General features: G+C 33.8%; 1 protein-coding gene across 1 annotated transcript; it reads right to left on the reverse strand.

Moving 5' to 3' along the window:
* Positions 1 to 397: 397 nt before the first annotated feature.
* LOC130448477 (homeobox protein 2-like) lies at positions 398 to 15,185 on the reverse strand. The gene is made up of 7 exons (XM_056785889.1): positions 15,153 to 15,185; positions 13,346 to 13,425; positions 9,268 to 11,652; positions 6,688 to 7,217; positions 5,142 to 5,704; positions 1,658 to 1,765; positions 398 to 1,135 (listed from the first exon to the last, which is right to left on the reverse strand). The coding sequence occupies exons 2-7, from the start codon at positions 13,369 to 13,371 to the stop codon at positions 1,085 to 1,087; spliced, it is 3,663 nt and encodes a 1,220-aa protein (XP_056641867.1). The 5' UTR covers positions 13,372 to 13,425; positions 15,153 to 15,185; the 3' UTR covers positions 398 to 1,084.
* Between the last annotated feature and the right edge of the window lie 637 nt (positions 15,186 to 15,822).

A 15,822-nucleotide genomic window follows, 5' to 3' on the forward strand; every position in this document is an offset into this window, starting at 1 on the left:
ATGTAATTAATCGAATAGGGAACTGTAATACTCATTCGTTTTAGGTATTGACTATATCTATTACACAATAGATGGCGATGTTGGAAAACGCCATTTTTCATCCAATTATTCAATCTAGTTTATCAAATAGGGAACTGTAATTTTTATCCATAGTTGGAACTTGATTTCTCTATTACTCAATAGATAGCGTATTGCGAATCTGCCATTTTTGTTCAATAGACAAATTTAGTTAATCTATTCCATAAAAGATGGTGCGTGCGATATTCGAAACTATTTTTTTCTATACTGTGATCAAAGTGAGTTCATCCACTACGTAAGAGATGGCAGTGGATTCGCAAATTGGTCTTTTTAGTGAATTATGGGTAATAGTGGGAAAAATAACGTTCGAAAAATTGTTACAAATAATTTTAATAACTTCTTTTTCATATCAACAAGTACAAAATAATACACAAAACATTCAAACTATCACATTTTTTAAATTAAATCTAATTCATGGCTGAATCATGAATATTGTACTAAACCCAAGCCTTTTGGAGTAAAAACAAAATCTGAAACCTCAGTATCGAAATTATACGAGGGCAATCGAAATCGTGTAAAAATTTGTTTTTATCGAGAAAAAAATATTATTTCGAGGATTTTACGGTAATTGACGTTACTACACACAGTCCGGCAACGTCGACTAATTTTTTTTTTGTTAAATACGAGGGTCTAATATCCATTAATCGATGAAAATCGGTATGGAAATTTCCTTATACCTAAATCACAGGATAACTTTTATACACTGAAAGTAATCGTTAAATTACCTTCGCATCCACTTCCACCCCCCATTTTTATATATTGGTTAAGTCCAAACCACCCTCACTAACTTCAAAGTCAATTTTGAGTACATCAAATCAAGGGTAGAAAACTCAAAAATATTTTCAAACAATCACTAGACTATTGAAAAAATAAATTTCGGTGGTTAACTTTTCTAATTAAACATAAAATTTGGGGGGGTCACCGATAAGTCAAATAAAACTTTCGGAACAAATATTTTTGCACTATTTTCCCCCCAAATACGATAATAACGTGAAAAAAAATATTTTTAACCCTTTTTATATACGCACATTTTCTTATGTTCCGGCCAATGTATTATCTGAAAATATAAAACAAAAAAAAATTGATTTCCATTTCACCTTTCCAATATTTACGAGGTATGTCCAAAAAAATTTATACAAATGTAGCGATATTTCAAGGATCGTCGTTTTTTTTTTAAACACACCTCGTATATCCCGCTTTAAATTATTCATTTCATTCGCTGACGTTTCTTGAATTTGAAACGGCGGTAATTAAACGGTTCCAATCCAAACTGATACTGCGACATGTAAACAGCCGCACGCCATCTAACGACAATTATCAAAAGCTCAGCGAAAACTATAAATGATGACGATTGGCTCCATCTATTATTGAATAACCGTTAATAAAACTGCCGTTTCAAATTGTATAAACTGTAATTAGATAGAAGTTTCTAAAATGGTCTAGAATCGATGCTACGAAGCGGGAAATTACACAGTTGGAATAGTTGAATTATGAAGGGGTTTTGAAGGTCTCGTCTCGTCGTCTCAATTTGGTCGAATGAGAAATAAAATAGAAAGTCAAAATTAGTATCAATACTTACTTGACAATTATTGCTACAATACATAGCCATACGGCAACTACATATTAAAATAGCCGGTTTATTGCATATACAATATCTTCCGCTGAGGACGAATTTATTAATTTGAAGCTGGAATCAAAAATTATGTGTCGAAAAAAATACGCCAAAATTTTCAAAATTTCAGATACAGAGACAGATACATTTCGAACAAACCTCGTATATCTGATAAAACGATAAATTTTAACCCAAAAATACAAATACGTTTCGAACAAACCTCGTATATCCGATAAAACGATAAATTTTAACCCAAAGGTACAAATACGTTTCGAACAAACCACGTATATCTGATAAAACGATAAATTTTAACCCAAACATACAAATACGTTTCGAACAAACCTCGTATATCTGGTAAAACGATAAATTTTAACCCAAACATACAGACACATTTCGAACAAACCTCGTATATCTGGTAAAACGATAAATTTTAACCCAAACATACAGACACATTTCGAACAAACCTCGTATATCTGGTAAAACGATAAATTTTAACCCAAACATACAGATACGTTTCGAACAAACCTCGTATATCTGATAAAACGATAAATTTTAACCCAAACATACAGACACATTTCGAACAAACCTCGTATATCTGGTAAAACGATAAATTTTAACCCAAACATACAGACACATTTCGAACAAACCTCGTATATCTGGTAAAACGATAAATTTTAACCCAAACATACAGATACGTTTCGAACAAACCTCGTATATCTGATAAAACGATAAATTTTAACCCAAACATACAGATACGTTTCGAACAAACCTCGTATATCTGATAAAACGATAAATTTTAACCCAAACATACAGACACATTTCGAACAAACCTCGTATATCTGGTAAAACGATAAATTTTAACCCAAAAATACAGACACATTTCGAACAAACCTCGTATATCTGGTAAAACGATAAATTTTAACCCAAACATACAGACACATTTCGAACAAACCTCGTATATCTGGTAAAACGATAAATTTTAACCCAAAAATACAGACACATTTCGAACAAACCTCGTATATCTGGTAAAACGATAAATTTTAACCCAAAAATACAGACACATTTCGAACAAACCTCGTATATCTGGTAAAACGATAAATTTTAACCCAAACATACAGACACATTTCGAACAAACCTCGTATATCTGGTAAAACGATAAATTTTAACCCAAAAATACAGACACATTTCGAACAACCCTCGTATATCTGGTAAAACGATAAATTTTAACCCAAAAATACAGATACGTTTCGAACAAACCTCGTATATCTGGTAAAACGATAAATTTTAACCCAAACATACAGACACATTTCGAACAAACCTCGTATATCTGGTAAAACGATAAATTTTAACCCAAACATACAGACACATTTCGAACAAACCTCGTATATCTGGTAAAACGATAAATTTTAACCCAAAAATACAGACACATTTCGAACAACCCTCGTATATCTGGTAAAACGATAAATTTTAACCCAAACATACAGACACATTTCGAACAAACCTCGTATATCTGGTAAAACGATAAATTTTAACCCAAAAATACAGACACATTTCGAACAACCCTCGTATATCTGGTAAAACGATAAATTTTAACCCAAAAATACAGATACGTTTCGAACAAACCTCGTATATCTGGTAAAACAAAACTTGAACAAAATTACGAAGCTCTGGACGTGAACGATATTTTATTTGTATTTGTTTACCTTCAAATATAGATAAGATTTCTGAGAAACCATAAATTAGAATTGAAGACCCAACATGTGCAACGTCGATTATAAATTTTATCAAAAGGTTTTGTATGGTCGTTATTCAGTTCGCAGTATGCTGACATAATCTAATAATTAATAAACGTCAGGTATTATGAAAAAATCTGCTACAAAGCTAAACAAAATCATCGTTACACCGCCGTTTGCATTTTTGTTAAAATTGTTTATAAAATGCGTTGCATTTTTTATATGACCTTCACAGTTTTGTAGAGTAGACGATATTTTTAAAAACCTCGTATAAAAAATCTAATCGAGCAAGATCGATTGTTGTCTTTTAAACATACATACAGAAACATACGTATCAGATTATTATTATCATAAAAAATACTAAATCAAGTTAAATCGTAGTAATAATCCAATCATATTTAAAAAAATAATACGACGATTTGTTACTGTTATTTTTAAACTGTACGTAATAAGAATTCCCACCTCTAAATTCTAATATTTCAGACAAGTTCTTTCTGGTTAAGTTATCCAAAACAACCCTCTTGACAACAACGTATCATCATCAACTATTTATTATTACGAACCCTAACCTCATCAAGTTATCTTGCTATAAATTTTGAATATGTTTAGTTTGTCAATTTTATAGATTCCACTTCAAACCCATTGAAGTATCGTCTTCAGTTGATTATTATTAATGTGACAATAATGAACCATAAATATATTTTATAAGATAAGAACCAATATATGAAGAAGTCTGTAAAACTAATACTTCGTACATTCAATTTGATATTCATCTAGTACGATAGTCAGATTAGTGTAACCACTTGCAACTTTAAATTATTAAATCATCAGTTCGCCAAATAAATTGTTTTTAAAAAGCAAGTTGGTGAATTGTGTCATTTAATTTTATTATTACGACGCAGTTGCGCAGTAGGATCATTTTTCATTAAGCAATATGGCGACAAACTTATTGTTTTACAATGTAGGAAAAAGTAGATCCTTTTATTTCAAGTTTTATGGAAACTATAATTCATCATTTATTAATTCAATTTATGAACAATGACGTAAACAATAGGAAACGTTAAATTAAAAAAAATATCATGAAAAAACAAGTGGTAGAATAAACTATGTCGAGTTAATCCGAACATGATTTAGGAATGTTCGGAAAATACTACGCTTCATATTCGTTAAGCAGCATTGCCAAATGTCACATAATTATCACATTTCAATAAATTTTATCGTTTGTTATTAAATTCAAAATGGAAAACTCACATATAATGAAATTTGCATTCGATAATTTTTAAAACAATTGTGTTTTATGCATTTTTTTTTTCAATTTTATTTGTGTTCTATGTCATCCGACAAAGGTGCTTGTTTTATTCTGTAGATACTTTTAAAAACTCATTGGTGTTTTAAATAATTTCATCGAGGAAACCTGACAACGCTGTTATACCGAGTTATGACTATACACAATGACTATGCCGAGTTCACGATTTTTAAACTTTTCAACATAAAAATAATTTATTGGTATTAAACTTTATATGTACGTTATATAAGTTATTATTAACAATTCCATAACTAAATTAAAGTGTATAACCATAAATAATAAACACGACATATTAGTAATAATTAATTTGCGAATATAGAATACGAGGGTTGTCCATAAAGTAAGGTGCTTTACTTTTTTTGTATATCAATATAATCGTAAATTATGTTGAGATGTGCATTAGTAAACTTACCGAGGTAAAGTGATTGTCGTCTACCAACACTGAATCCTCTTGAATTTCGACCTCTTCCTTCTTGATGATCATGAAATCGATCGCTTCCTCGAGCTCGGAGGATAGCACGTTTTTCAACCACGTCAAATCAATAACGTCGTCGACTGGGACACTAATTTGAGCAATTTCATTAGAAATAGAAGCATCAGTCGGTTTTTTTCTATTTCTGTTGCCAGTTTGGCAACTCGGACGAGAATACTTGGATGTACTTGGTACGGAAGTCACCTTCGATTGACCAGGATGATCGTCCACCTTGTTGGAACCATCTTCGGACGCTTCAAAATCGCCAACCAAGGACGGCCGCCTCGTATCGCACGTTTTGGCATTAGAGGGCGAATCAGTCTTGTTGGAGGTTTGACTAGGCGACGGTTGTTGATACGGAAACTGATTTCTTCGATCTGCACAACGATTCAATTTACGATAATGGACAATTTTTTGAGAATTCAACACTAGTGAATTGAACATGATTATTTGTTCACGTAGCGTTGATCTTTGCTGAGACGTGAACTCTTCTTTTTTATAATCTGAAATTAATTTCGACAATTGTACACGTTTTATCAAACCGTTACTTGGAACAGCTATTCCCATCTCTACACAAATTTTGTCCTCTATTTACGATATGTACGAAGCGGGACGAAAAAGTTTCGACGAGATGTTGGTTTATAAGCAGCCAAGCCATCAGATGACGGTGGTATCAATTAAATGAGAGAAAACGATAATTGGTCCATACAATTTTTCATTTTATGCGTCTGTCAAATGTCACAGTCGAATCAAAGAACGTTTGAGATACGACGGCCTTCAGATACGTCAGTACCAAATACCATCAGGCACCTTGATTTGAGGCTTTCAACTATAAATAACAAACTTTTGTCTTTGCGCCACCATATACACCGGATTTGGTTCCTTTTTACTAATTTGTGTGTATTATGTGTTCTAGGAGTCGTTGAAATCGAAACTATACAATTATTGATAAAAATTAATAATTTCCGAAAATTGGAACCTCGATAAATGGATTCGAGGGAATCGAAAACACCAAATTAACGTGATTTTCATTATACCAAATCGAGCAAATACACATTTTCTTCCTATACACTCTTTTTAAAAAAAGTCACAATCAAATAACCCTCGTATTAAAATAATACTAATACCTTGGTATGACCGAAAAAAAACTCCCAAAATAACCTACAGCCCTCGTATTATTAATTTTATTTTTAAAAATAAAAAAAATCATAAATCATGTCACGTTATATCTTCAAACCTCCCTCGTATATGTATATATATAAACAGACTGATTTATTCAAGTTGATATGATTCAAATATTGTTATCTCTTTCTTTCTCACGATGTAAATGTATTTGCTTCTTTTTTTAATTGACAACTCGACGACTTTATTTATTTTATATCGTTGTCTCTTTCTTTCTCACGATGTAAATATATTTGCTTCTTTTTTTAATTGGCAACTCGACGACATTATTTTGTTTTATGCGAAAGTCGTAAAAAAAACTTACCTTGACATTGTGCAGATTTGGCGACGATGGCCTCGATGCATTTCTGCACAAATGTGTACAAATTTTTCAACGCTACGTGATTGTTATAGAAAGACGGATAGAATCCCATCAGTTTCCACAACAACGTGTACATCCGCACTATGGATATCCTTAAACCTTGTCGGAGTAAAAAATTGTAAATTTCGTCTACATGAACGACAGTCAAGTGGCTGTTGATATTCGAAAAATGGAGTTTGACCATCAAATTTTTGGCGTAATTAGAAAAACGAAATTCTTGAATTTTTGCCACCATTTTGAATTCTTTGGTGTAGATGTCGGACGGGAAGTTTTTCGATTTTAACCAAGTTAAATATTGGTTGTCGTAGTGCATCGATTGCTCTATAAACCGAATGTAATGCCCGATGTGTTCCTGCCAATCTTCAAGGGTGATAATAGACAGAGGTCGAGGTTGAGACACCCTTCTATTCGATGAAATCTGATTTATGGTCGCGTTGGGATGTCGAGGGCGTTCGAGTGTATTTGATGCCGTTCTGTAGGAAAAATGGAACAAATTTAAGTGAAATTCTAGTGAGGACTGTCGCTGTAATTAAAAAAAAAATAAAACTTCTAGTTCTAAGTACATCGATCCAGGATAGGCTTGGGAAACTTTGCGAACGAAAATCTTGAAAAAAAAAATTGTGTGTGTGCAGAAGGAAAAATTTATCTCGAATAGTTAGAAAATATGGCCGGACAGAAGATTTTACAACACAGGGGTTTTGGAGGACGATGCAGAAGGTACCTGGGGCCGAAAATGGCCAACATCTACGTCGTTTATTAATATCCCGTAAAAATTCGTTAAGAAATTGGACAAATATATGCATCCTGGAGGTTTTCGAGATCGTTAAACAAGAATATCACAACGTTGAAGACCATGCGAGGTACCTGGTGTACCTGGGGTGACGGTTTTACGTCTTTTCCTGGAGCTCCATGAAAAATAGTCCACAATTTGGACAAATATATGCATCCTGGAGGTTTTCGAGATCGTTAAACAAGAATATCACGATGGTAAAGACCCAGCGAGGTACCTGGTGTACCTGGGGTGACGGTTTTTCGTCTTTTCCTGGAGCTCCATGAAAATTAGTCAACAATTTGAACAAATATATGCGTCCTGGAGGTTTTCGAGATCGTTAAACAAGAATATCACGACGGTGAAGACCATGCGAGGTACCTGGTGTACCTGGGGTGACGGTTTTTCGTCTTTTCCTGGAGCTCCATGAAAATTAGTTGACAATTTGGACAATTATATGCATCCTGGAGGTTTTCGACATCGTTAAACAAGAATATCACGACGGTGAAGACCATGCGAGGTACCTGGTGTAACTGGGGTGACGGTTTTACGTCTTTTCCTGGAGCTCCATGAAAATTAGTCAACAATTTGAACAAATATATGCGTCCTGGAGGTTTTCGAGATCGTTAAACAAGAATATCACGACGGTGAAGACCATGCGAGGTACCTGGTGTACCTGGGGTGACGGTTTTTCGTCTTTTCCTGGAGCTCCATGAAAATTAGTTGACAATTTGGACAATTATATGCATCCTGGAGGTTTTCGACATCGTTAAACAAGAATATCACGACGGTGAAGACCATGCGAGGTACCTGGTGTAACTGGGGTGACGGTTTTACGTCTTTTCCTGGAGCTCCATGAAAATTAGTCAACAATTTGAACAAATATATGCGTCCTGGAGGTTTTCGAGATCGTTAAACAAGAATATCACGACGGTGAAGACCATGCGAGGTACCTGGTGTACCTGGGGTGACGGTTTTTCGTCTTTTCCTGGAGCTCCATGAAAATTAGTTGACAATTTGGACAATTATATGCATCCTGGAGGTTTTCGACATCGTTAAACAAGAATATCACGACGGTGAAGACCATGCGAGGTACCTGGTGTAACTGGGGTGACGGTTTTACGTCTTTTCCTGGAGCTCCATGAAAATTAGTCAACAATTTGAACAAATATATGCGTCCTGGAGGTTTTCGAGATCGTTAAACAAGAATATCACGACGGTGAAGACCATGCGAGGTACCTGGTGTACCTGGGGTGACGGTTTTACGTCTTTTCCTGGAGCTCCATGAAAAATAGTCAACAATTTGGACAAATATATGCATCCTGGAGGTTTTCGAGATCGTTAAACAAGAATATCACGATGGTAAAGACCCAGCGAGGTACCTGGTGTACCTGGGGTGACGGTTTTTCGTCTTTTCCTGGAGCTCCATGAAAATTAGTCAACAATTTGAACAAATATATGCGTCCTGGAGGTTTTCGACATCGTTAAACAAGAATATCACGACGGTGAAGACCATGCGAGGTACCTGGTGTAACTGGGGTGACGGTTTTTCGTCTTTTCCTGGAGCTCCATGAAAATTAGTTGACAATTTGGACAATTATATGCATCCTGGAGGTTTTCGACATCGTTAAACAAGAATATCACGACGGTGAAGACCATGCGAGGTACCTGGTGAACCTGGGGTGCTCGAGTTGATCAAGTTTTAGCGCGGTTTGTTCCGTTCAAGGACATAATATCCCGTTTCAGTCTCTCACCTATCATTTCCTTCGTCAAGTGATCCCGTCGAATCCGATCTGGCACTATCCATGGGCGCTACCCCCACAAGTCGACGATTAGTTACATCAACCGTACGCAAATCCCCCGTAAACGACGAATATTGCGTGTCATTAACATACAGGGATTCCCCAAAGGGCAATCGAACCTCGTCCGGAACCAAAGTATCGGCGCCCGATTTCTTGCAAGGGAAACGTCTCGTCGGTGGTACCGATGATTGGTTCAAACAACCACCATTTAAAATTGGCGAAATCATTGGGGCAGACTTATTTTGAGCGGCCCCTTTCGAAGGCGACGACACTAATTGGACACCATTCCATGGCGGTAACATCGGTCCAACGGTACTGCTTCCGACACCAATCGGAGACGGTTCTATTGATGTTTGGTTAAATGATTTATGTCGGGAGCTGTTTGTCGAAGACGTTACTTTACCGCGGACATATTTAACGCCTCTCGATGACGATGCTACCACCGAACTCGATTGAGCTCCATTCGATAAAAATCGATCATCGAGTTTCCCTCTCGACCGCGACGATTCCGATAAAAATCGATTATCGTGGCCCCCATTCGATTCGGATAACGCCGTTTCATCATTCGATAAAGTTCGATTATCGATTGCGTCATTCGATTTCGACGAACTCGATAAGCATCGATTCGATAACAATTGAAATCCGTTTCCGTCCAAAGTTAAAAACGTATTCGTTAAATATTGATTGTAATTAGTGGGCGACGGGGTAGGTTCCGATTCATCAATTATTACAACACGATTACGATCACTCGATTGCGAATTTGGTAGCGCGTCGTCACCAATTCGACCTACGCAATTTTCGTTTTGATCGACGTCTCGGCAATCGTCGATCGTCAAATCGATGATTTGCGCATTCGAAATTTTAGTCGACGCTTCGAGTTTAATCGATGCCGTCGTAGCCGGTTCGCAATAATCGATATTTGTAGCGGTAGGTTCGAGTTGTTGAAAATCGAGCGGTCGAATTATCAACTGCTCGCAACGGGACAAACATTCTTCGATTTCCTTTTCCACGGGTTGTCTTATTTCCAAATCCACACTTCGTTTCGGGGGGTTTTCGATATTTTTGAGTTTCTTTTGTTTTTTATCGATTATCATCGAGATTTCTCCGGTTTTATCGCTCGACGTACCGAACAATTCCTCCAATTTCTTGCTTACGTTTTCGAATTTTTCATTTTCGATCGGTTCGGGTGGAATTATTTGCCCGTCATTTTCTTCGCTAGTATTTATCGATTTTTTTCCGATTTTTTTCTGGGTATCTTGAGAAACGTCTCCGGAATTGAATAATCTCATCAATTTTGGTTTGTATCGGTCAATTTTTGAATTTTTTCGATTATTATCGTCTTTATCGGTACATTTTTTATTATTTTCGTGTTTTTTAATCGCGGTTTTTTTATTGTTTTTCTTCGGACAATTTTCGCGCGATTTCTCATTTTTTTCTTTCCCATTTTCAACGGAATCCTTCTTTTTCTTACAAACATTTTTATTAGGTTCTTTGTCGTGTTTACGCGTTTTGGAATTTTCGTTTTTGCAATTTTTCTTCTTTTGCGATTCCGAAGATTTTATCTTTTTGGTTTCCTTTTGTTTTATGCGACTTTTTTTCGCCTTATCCACGTTTTCCTCCCCATCAAATTTCGGTATTTCGATTTTGTTCGCCTTCGCGACGTTATCTTTAGCAAAAGATTGTATCGGTTTGTAGCACGGCGAATCCGCTTTTGAAAAAACCCGTTTCGCCTTCTCCAACTTCGGGATTGTATAATTTTTTGGTAAACTGGGATAAAATCGGTGATTCAAATCTTTAATCGTGTCTTTTTCGTTATTATCGTCATCGTAACGGCTCCTCTTCGATATCCCAGTATCCGACGACGATCTTCCACTAGAACCGCATTTTCGTTTGCGAGATTTGGAATTTTCTTCTTCTGTTTTGTACATCGTGGATTCGTTCGAGTCCTCGGTTAATCGCTTCAGCAATTCCTCCGGTTTGTCTTCAGATAGATCCAAGTCTACAACTCCGAAATCATCCGAGGCGGTTTCTTCGTCGATTCCGCCGACATTTTTATCGGTATCACTAAATGGTTCTTTCGAAGGATCTGGCGTGTTGGATTCTTTCGATTCCTCATAAATCAAAACGTCGTTTAATACAAATTCCAAAGCTCTTTTCGGAACGATTTGATCTTTTTCTAACGGAACATTATTGTCGTCGTTCGGTTCGGTTTCGACGTTACCGTCATTTTTATGTTCGTTACTCGCAAAGTTATTTCCTTTACCAAAAACTTTGGTACGATTAACCGGCGACGAAAATTTACTATTATTTCGGTAATAATAGCTTTTACGACTGTACCTGGAAAGGAAAACGACTTTATAATCTAGTTTTATACGCGAGAGAGTAATAAAACCCAATTTCTAATCCATACGCGTCGAGCCGAGTCCCATCCTGCACGAAATGACGATTGACATTTGACATAGCGTTTGCTGTCAAAAAGATTTGACGTGTGAAGCAAATAATCGAATTAAATGGTCACCGAAATTAATTAGGCGAAAAAAATTCTTATTTAAAGTGTTTACAAAAAAAAAAGTGATACGCCTATGGATTAGGAATAATTTTTTTTAGAGCCTTGCTTGTAGAATTTAAAATCCATCCTGTATAACACGAGTGGCTGTCACTTTTTTCTGACCAATCGAAATATCGCGAAACTTTCGAAAGTTGGTACTTCGTACCTTAAATTACCATTAAAAGAGTTAAATAAATAATTTTGATCGTTACTGTAGATATTAATCGCGTATTAATTCATTTATACAGTGCCCAATTTAACTAATCAAATCAAATATTGATAAAAGTTCGTCGTTAACTTTAGCGGGACAACCTGTATAAATTCCAAGACAAACAACGCCAAACAATCAAATCAAAATGTCTGCAAATTTTCGGCACGAGCTAATAACGTGACGCGAAAAAATCTGTTGATAAAAAATTTACACGTTAACGATCCGTTTCAATAGCAATCTAAATAATTCTGAAATAAAATGTATTGTACAAACTCGATATATCGTGTATTATCATTCAACTCAATTTTCTTTTTCGCCTGGTTGCTTATTTTTCACAATATTTTCACCCCGATTTGAATTAAATTGAAATTATAGCCATATATTTAAAACACTAGTATAAACCAGTTATATCCACCTACCAAATGTGCTAAATTGATATTTAGATAATAAACTTCGTTTATCTCTTTCTAACATCAAACATACCCCATTATCTCTGTTCTTAAGAATCCCGATCGTCTCATTAAATGTTGCTACGTTCGATTTATATTCTATATCTCTTTCTATCGTTAAACATACCTCATTATCTTTGTTCTTGAGAATTGTGAATCGTTTCGTTATATGTTACCAACTAATACTCAGTTCGATTTATATTCAAAGTTCTACTATCTCTTTCTAATGTTAAATATGCCCCATCATCTCTGTTCTTGAGACCTGTCGATCGTTTCATTAGACGTTGCCACGAGTTCACACTCGTAATAATTAATACGAAATTTTTCGTAAAAATTTTTTATACTTTTTATAACTAAATCCATTTTTAATTAGAATTTGCGTTACAATAAATTTTTATAACGATAATTGATAAATTAAAACGTAGCAACTATTAATTTCGAATATTTCATAGTTGTAAATTGTCGTAACTCAAAAAAACATGACAACACTGTATTTCATATACTACACTGGATTGAACTATAAAAAAAAACCATCTTGTCATTGGTAGACTCGTAATAAAAATAAATTTCATTATAAAAACTGATATTTTTTTATATAAATATTAAAACGCTTATTATTAGGGAGTAAATTATTAAACAATTATAAATAATAAACAATTGTACCTACAATGAGGTACAGAACGATTTTGAATAATATTTAGTTCGATGTATAGAGGTGGGAATCATTTTGATTCAACCAAAAGTCAATAATCATTTTGTTATCGTGGACGTGACCGATATATTATAAAATGCACTTGTACAGAGTTATGAAAATAAAAATACCAGTTATTTGTACTCCCTTTGAACATCGCATTCGTTCGTCGAAATACGTGTGGTACGGGTGGTAATCTGTTAGTTTGATACTGAAAAGAAAAATGTTAGATTATCGCCCGGCTGGAAATTACATCAACATAATAGATTTGGTAATGAAAATAGTGCAATTTTTTTTAAAAATTTGATAAATACCATTAAGAATGACGGAAAATAATTTTTGAATACATAACCTCAATTAACTAACGTATTCGATCAATTTCCTATTAAAAGATACCATTAGAAAGGATAACATTCTTATTCTTCCCGCAGATCAAAAATTAATTGCTATTTCAACGTTTTTTTACATCTAACGTCGCGATCGATGCCTCAAATCACTTGTTTTGGACGTACCTCAATCGGAATGGAAAAAATGCTTCGACAATTGCTTCAAACGCATGCAAAAGTGAACTTAACGGACAATATTTTGAAAAAAACAACAAAACCATATCCAATTATAGATATTTGTTTAAATTTGTCTATCTCGAAACTTATGTAGCAACCCTCGTAGATGACGAACTAGTTTTGATGGATTTATTATTTATTTTAAACATAAATTAGTATGGAAATTACGTTAAAACAAATTAATTAAAAATTTTAAATCAAAATTTCATGAAAACCTGATAAGAATCCGAAATTATTTCAAATCTTAGACGCAATTAAATCCTTGTTAAAAAGCATACGAATAGATACGCGCATGCCTAGTATTGAACTAACCTTTCATCGCCATTATATTGTGCCGCCGCAGTGTTGCCGATATCGATGTATTGAAACGTATCACCATTAATTAACATTTATGGAATAATTCTCAATTTCATTCACGTATTAATTAATATATTATTAATTATCACTTATACTTCTAATAATAAAGTATATTTGTAAATATTTCAGTTTGTCATTGTCAAATTTTCATATATAACGTAACCAAATAACATATTCCAATTAATTACTTCGAAATTAACGATATCCTCATCAATTATTTGATCATTTCTCTTATTCTAGTGTTTATATGTTATAAAAAATAGATTAATACTCACGAAATACGTTAAAAGTTGACACAATTCGTATTTCACGTCCGCACTATACGAAAATCAAAACGAAAAGAAATTTTGTTTATTTATCGTTACCAAAACGATGATCATTGTTTCCACAGGTAACTATTTTTTACTAGATCAACAGTGAGTTTTTGAGGTTATAATAATCGTCTTTTTTGTTGGTCTTGTTCTTTTTCGGGTTATATTTAATACGCCATCTTGTTGAACGTGATTATGAATTTGATTTATTGCACGATGATTAATTTTCTCTTCATTTCAATATAAATAATGACGAATAAGGGTATAAATCTCATGATATTATATATATTTGTATTTATAAATTTTAAATAATTGATGTATCACAACATCGTCTATTCGTAGTTTAAGACACCAACGTTGCCAAACTAAAAATATTTCAATACATATATAAATTATTTAAAATCGAATTTTTATTCAATTAATCGAGACATATTTGTTTAGTAATAGTAAAAAAATGTAGAAAACAATTAAAAAAATATTTTCTTATTTAAAATTGATGACATAATGCTTTCCGGATATCCTACAAATAATAATAATTGAAAATCAGTTCAAGAAACTTCAGAAGATTGAAATTTGGCAACGCAGCGTCTAGAGATATAGCAATACATCGTAATACTTCATTTTACAATATATTTTATCTAATTTATTAACTAATTTTTGTATTAAACGCGCTATATGGGTAAATTTGAATTTCTTCTAATACTTACACATGTTCTTCGGACGGCAAAACTTTTAGAAAGAATTAAAAAGATCTAAATCACTATTTTTATCATAAATGTGTCTCATACAAAAACGCTTCTAGAAAAACTTGTTATTTTATCAATATAGGCTGCTTTTTTGTCTGTACTACTTATTATACTGGATTTAAATAACTAAACACGTTAACTGCCGCCTAATTTGTATTCTTTGTCCAAGAACAGTTGTACAAATAACGAAAAATAAGGATTTTGATTACAAAAATTGTGGGAAGATGTGTTAAAGATAGAAAAGGGCCATAATTTGGAAAAATTATTGGAATATAAATATTTCAATTTTTTTTATATCGTTTAAACTAATAATAATTTGTTTAAAATACGATATTCATATATATATTTTCAATACCAAATCTATATATTTCATAAAACGAATCATATAACATTTAATTAGAAAAAAAAATTAACCTGTGAATAATAAAATCCCTCGTAAGCCATTTTGTTCACTGAACACATACACAACAACAACGTAGGCCTGTTACCAAGTGACTGTATTATCAGAAGCTCCAGACAATATTAGAGCAGCACATCTAAAGACACGCCTGCGCAATAAAATGTATGTATAAAAAAAGTGCGGTAACTCTTTCTGTCAACAACAAAAAAAACTGAAGGTTAAAACTGATGT

The sequence above is a fragment of the Diorhabda sublineata genome, chromosome 8 (assembly GCF_026230105.1).
Source record: "Diorhabda sublineata isolate icDioSubl1.1 chromosome 8, icDioSubl1.1, whole genome shotgun sequence".
NCBI lineage: Eukaryota > Metazoa > Arthropoda > Insecta > Coleoptera > Chrysomelidae > Diorhabda > Diorhabda sublineata.

Coding starts and splice junctions, on each gene's coding strand:
- LOC130448477 (XM_056785889.1), bottom strand. CDS start 13,371: ATGTTCAAAGGGAGTACAAATAACTG. Junction 11,653..13,345: donor AAAGGGAGTACAAATAACTG/GTATTTTTATTT, acceptor TTTCCTTTCCAG/GTACAGTCGTAAAAGCTATT. Junction 7,218..9,267: donor CTTGACGAAGGAAATGATAG/GTGAGAGACTGA, acceptor TTTTTCCTACAG/AACGGCATCAAATACACTCG.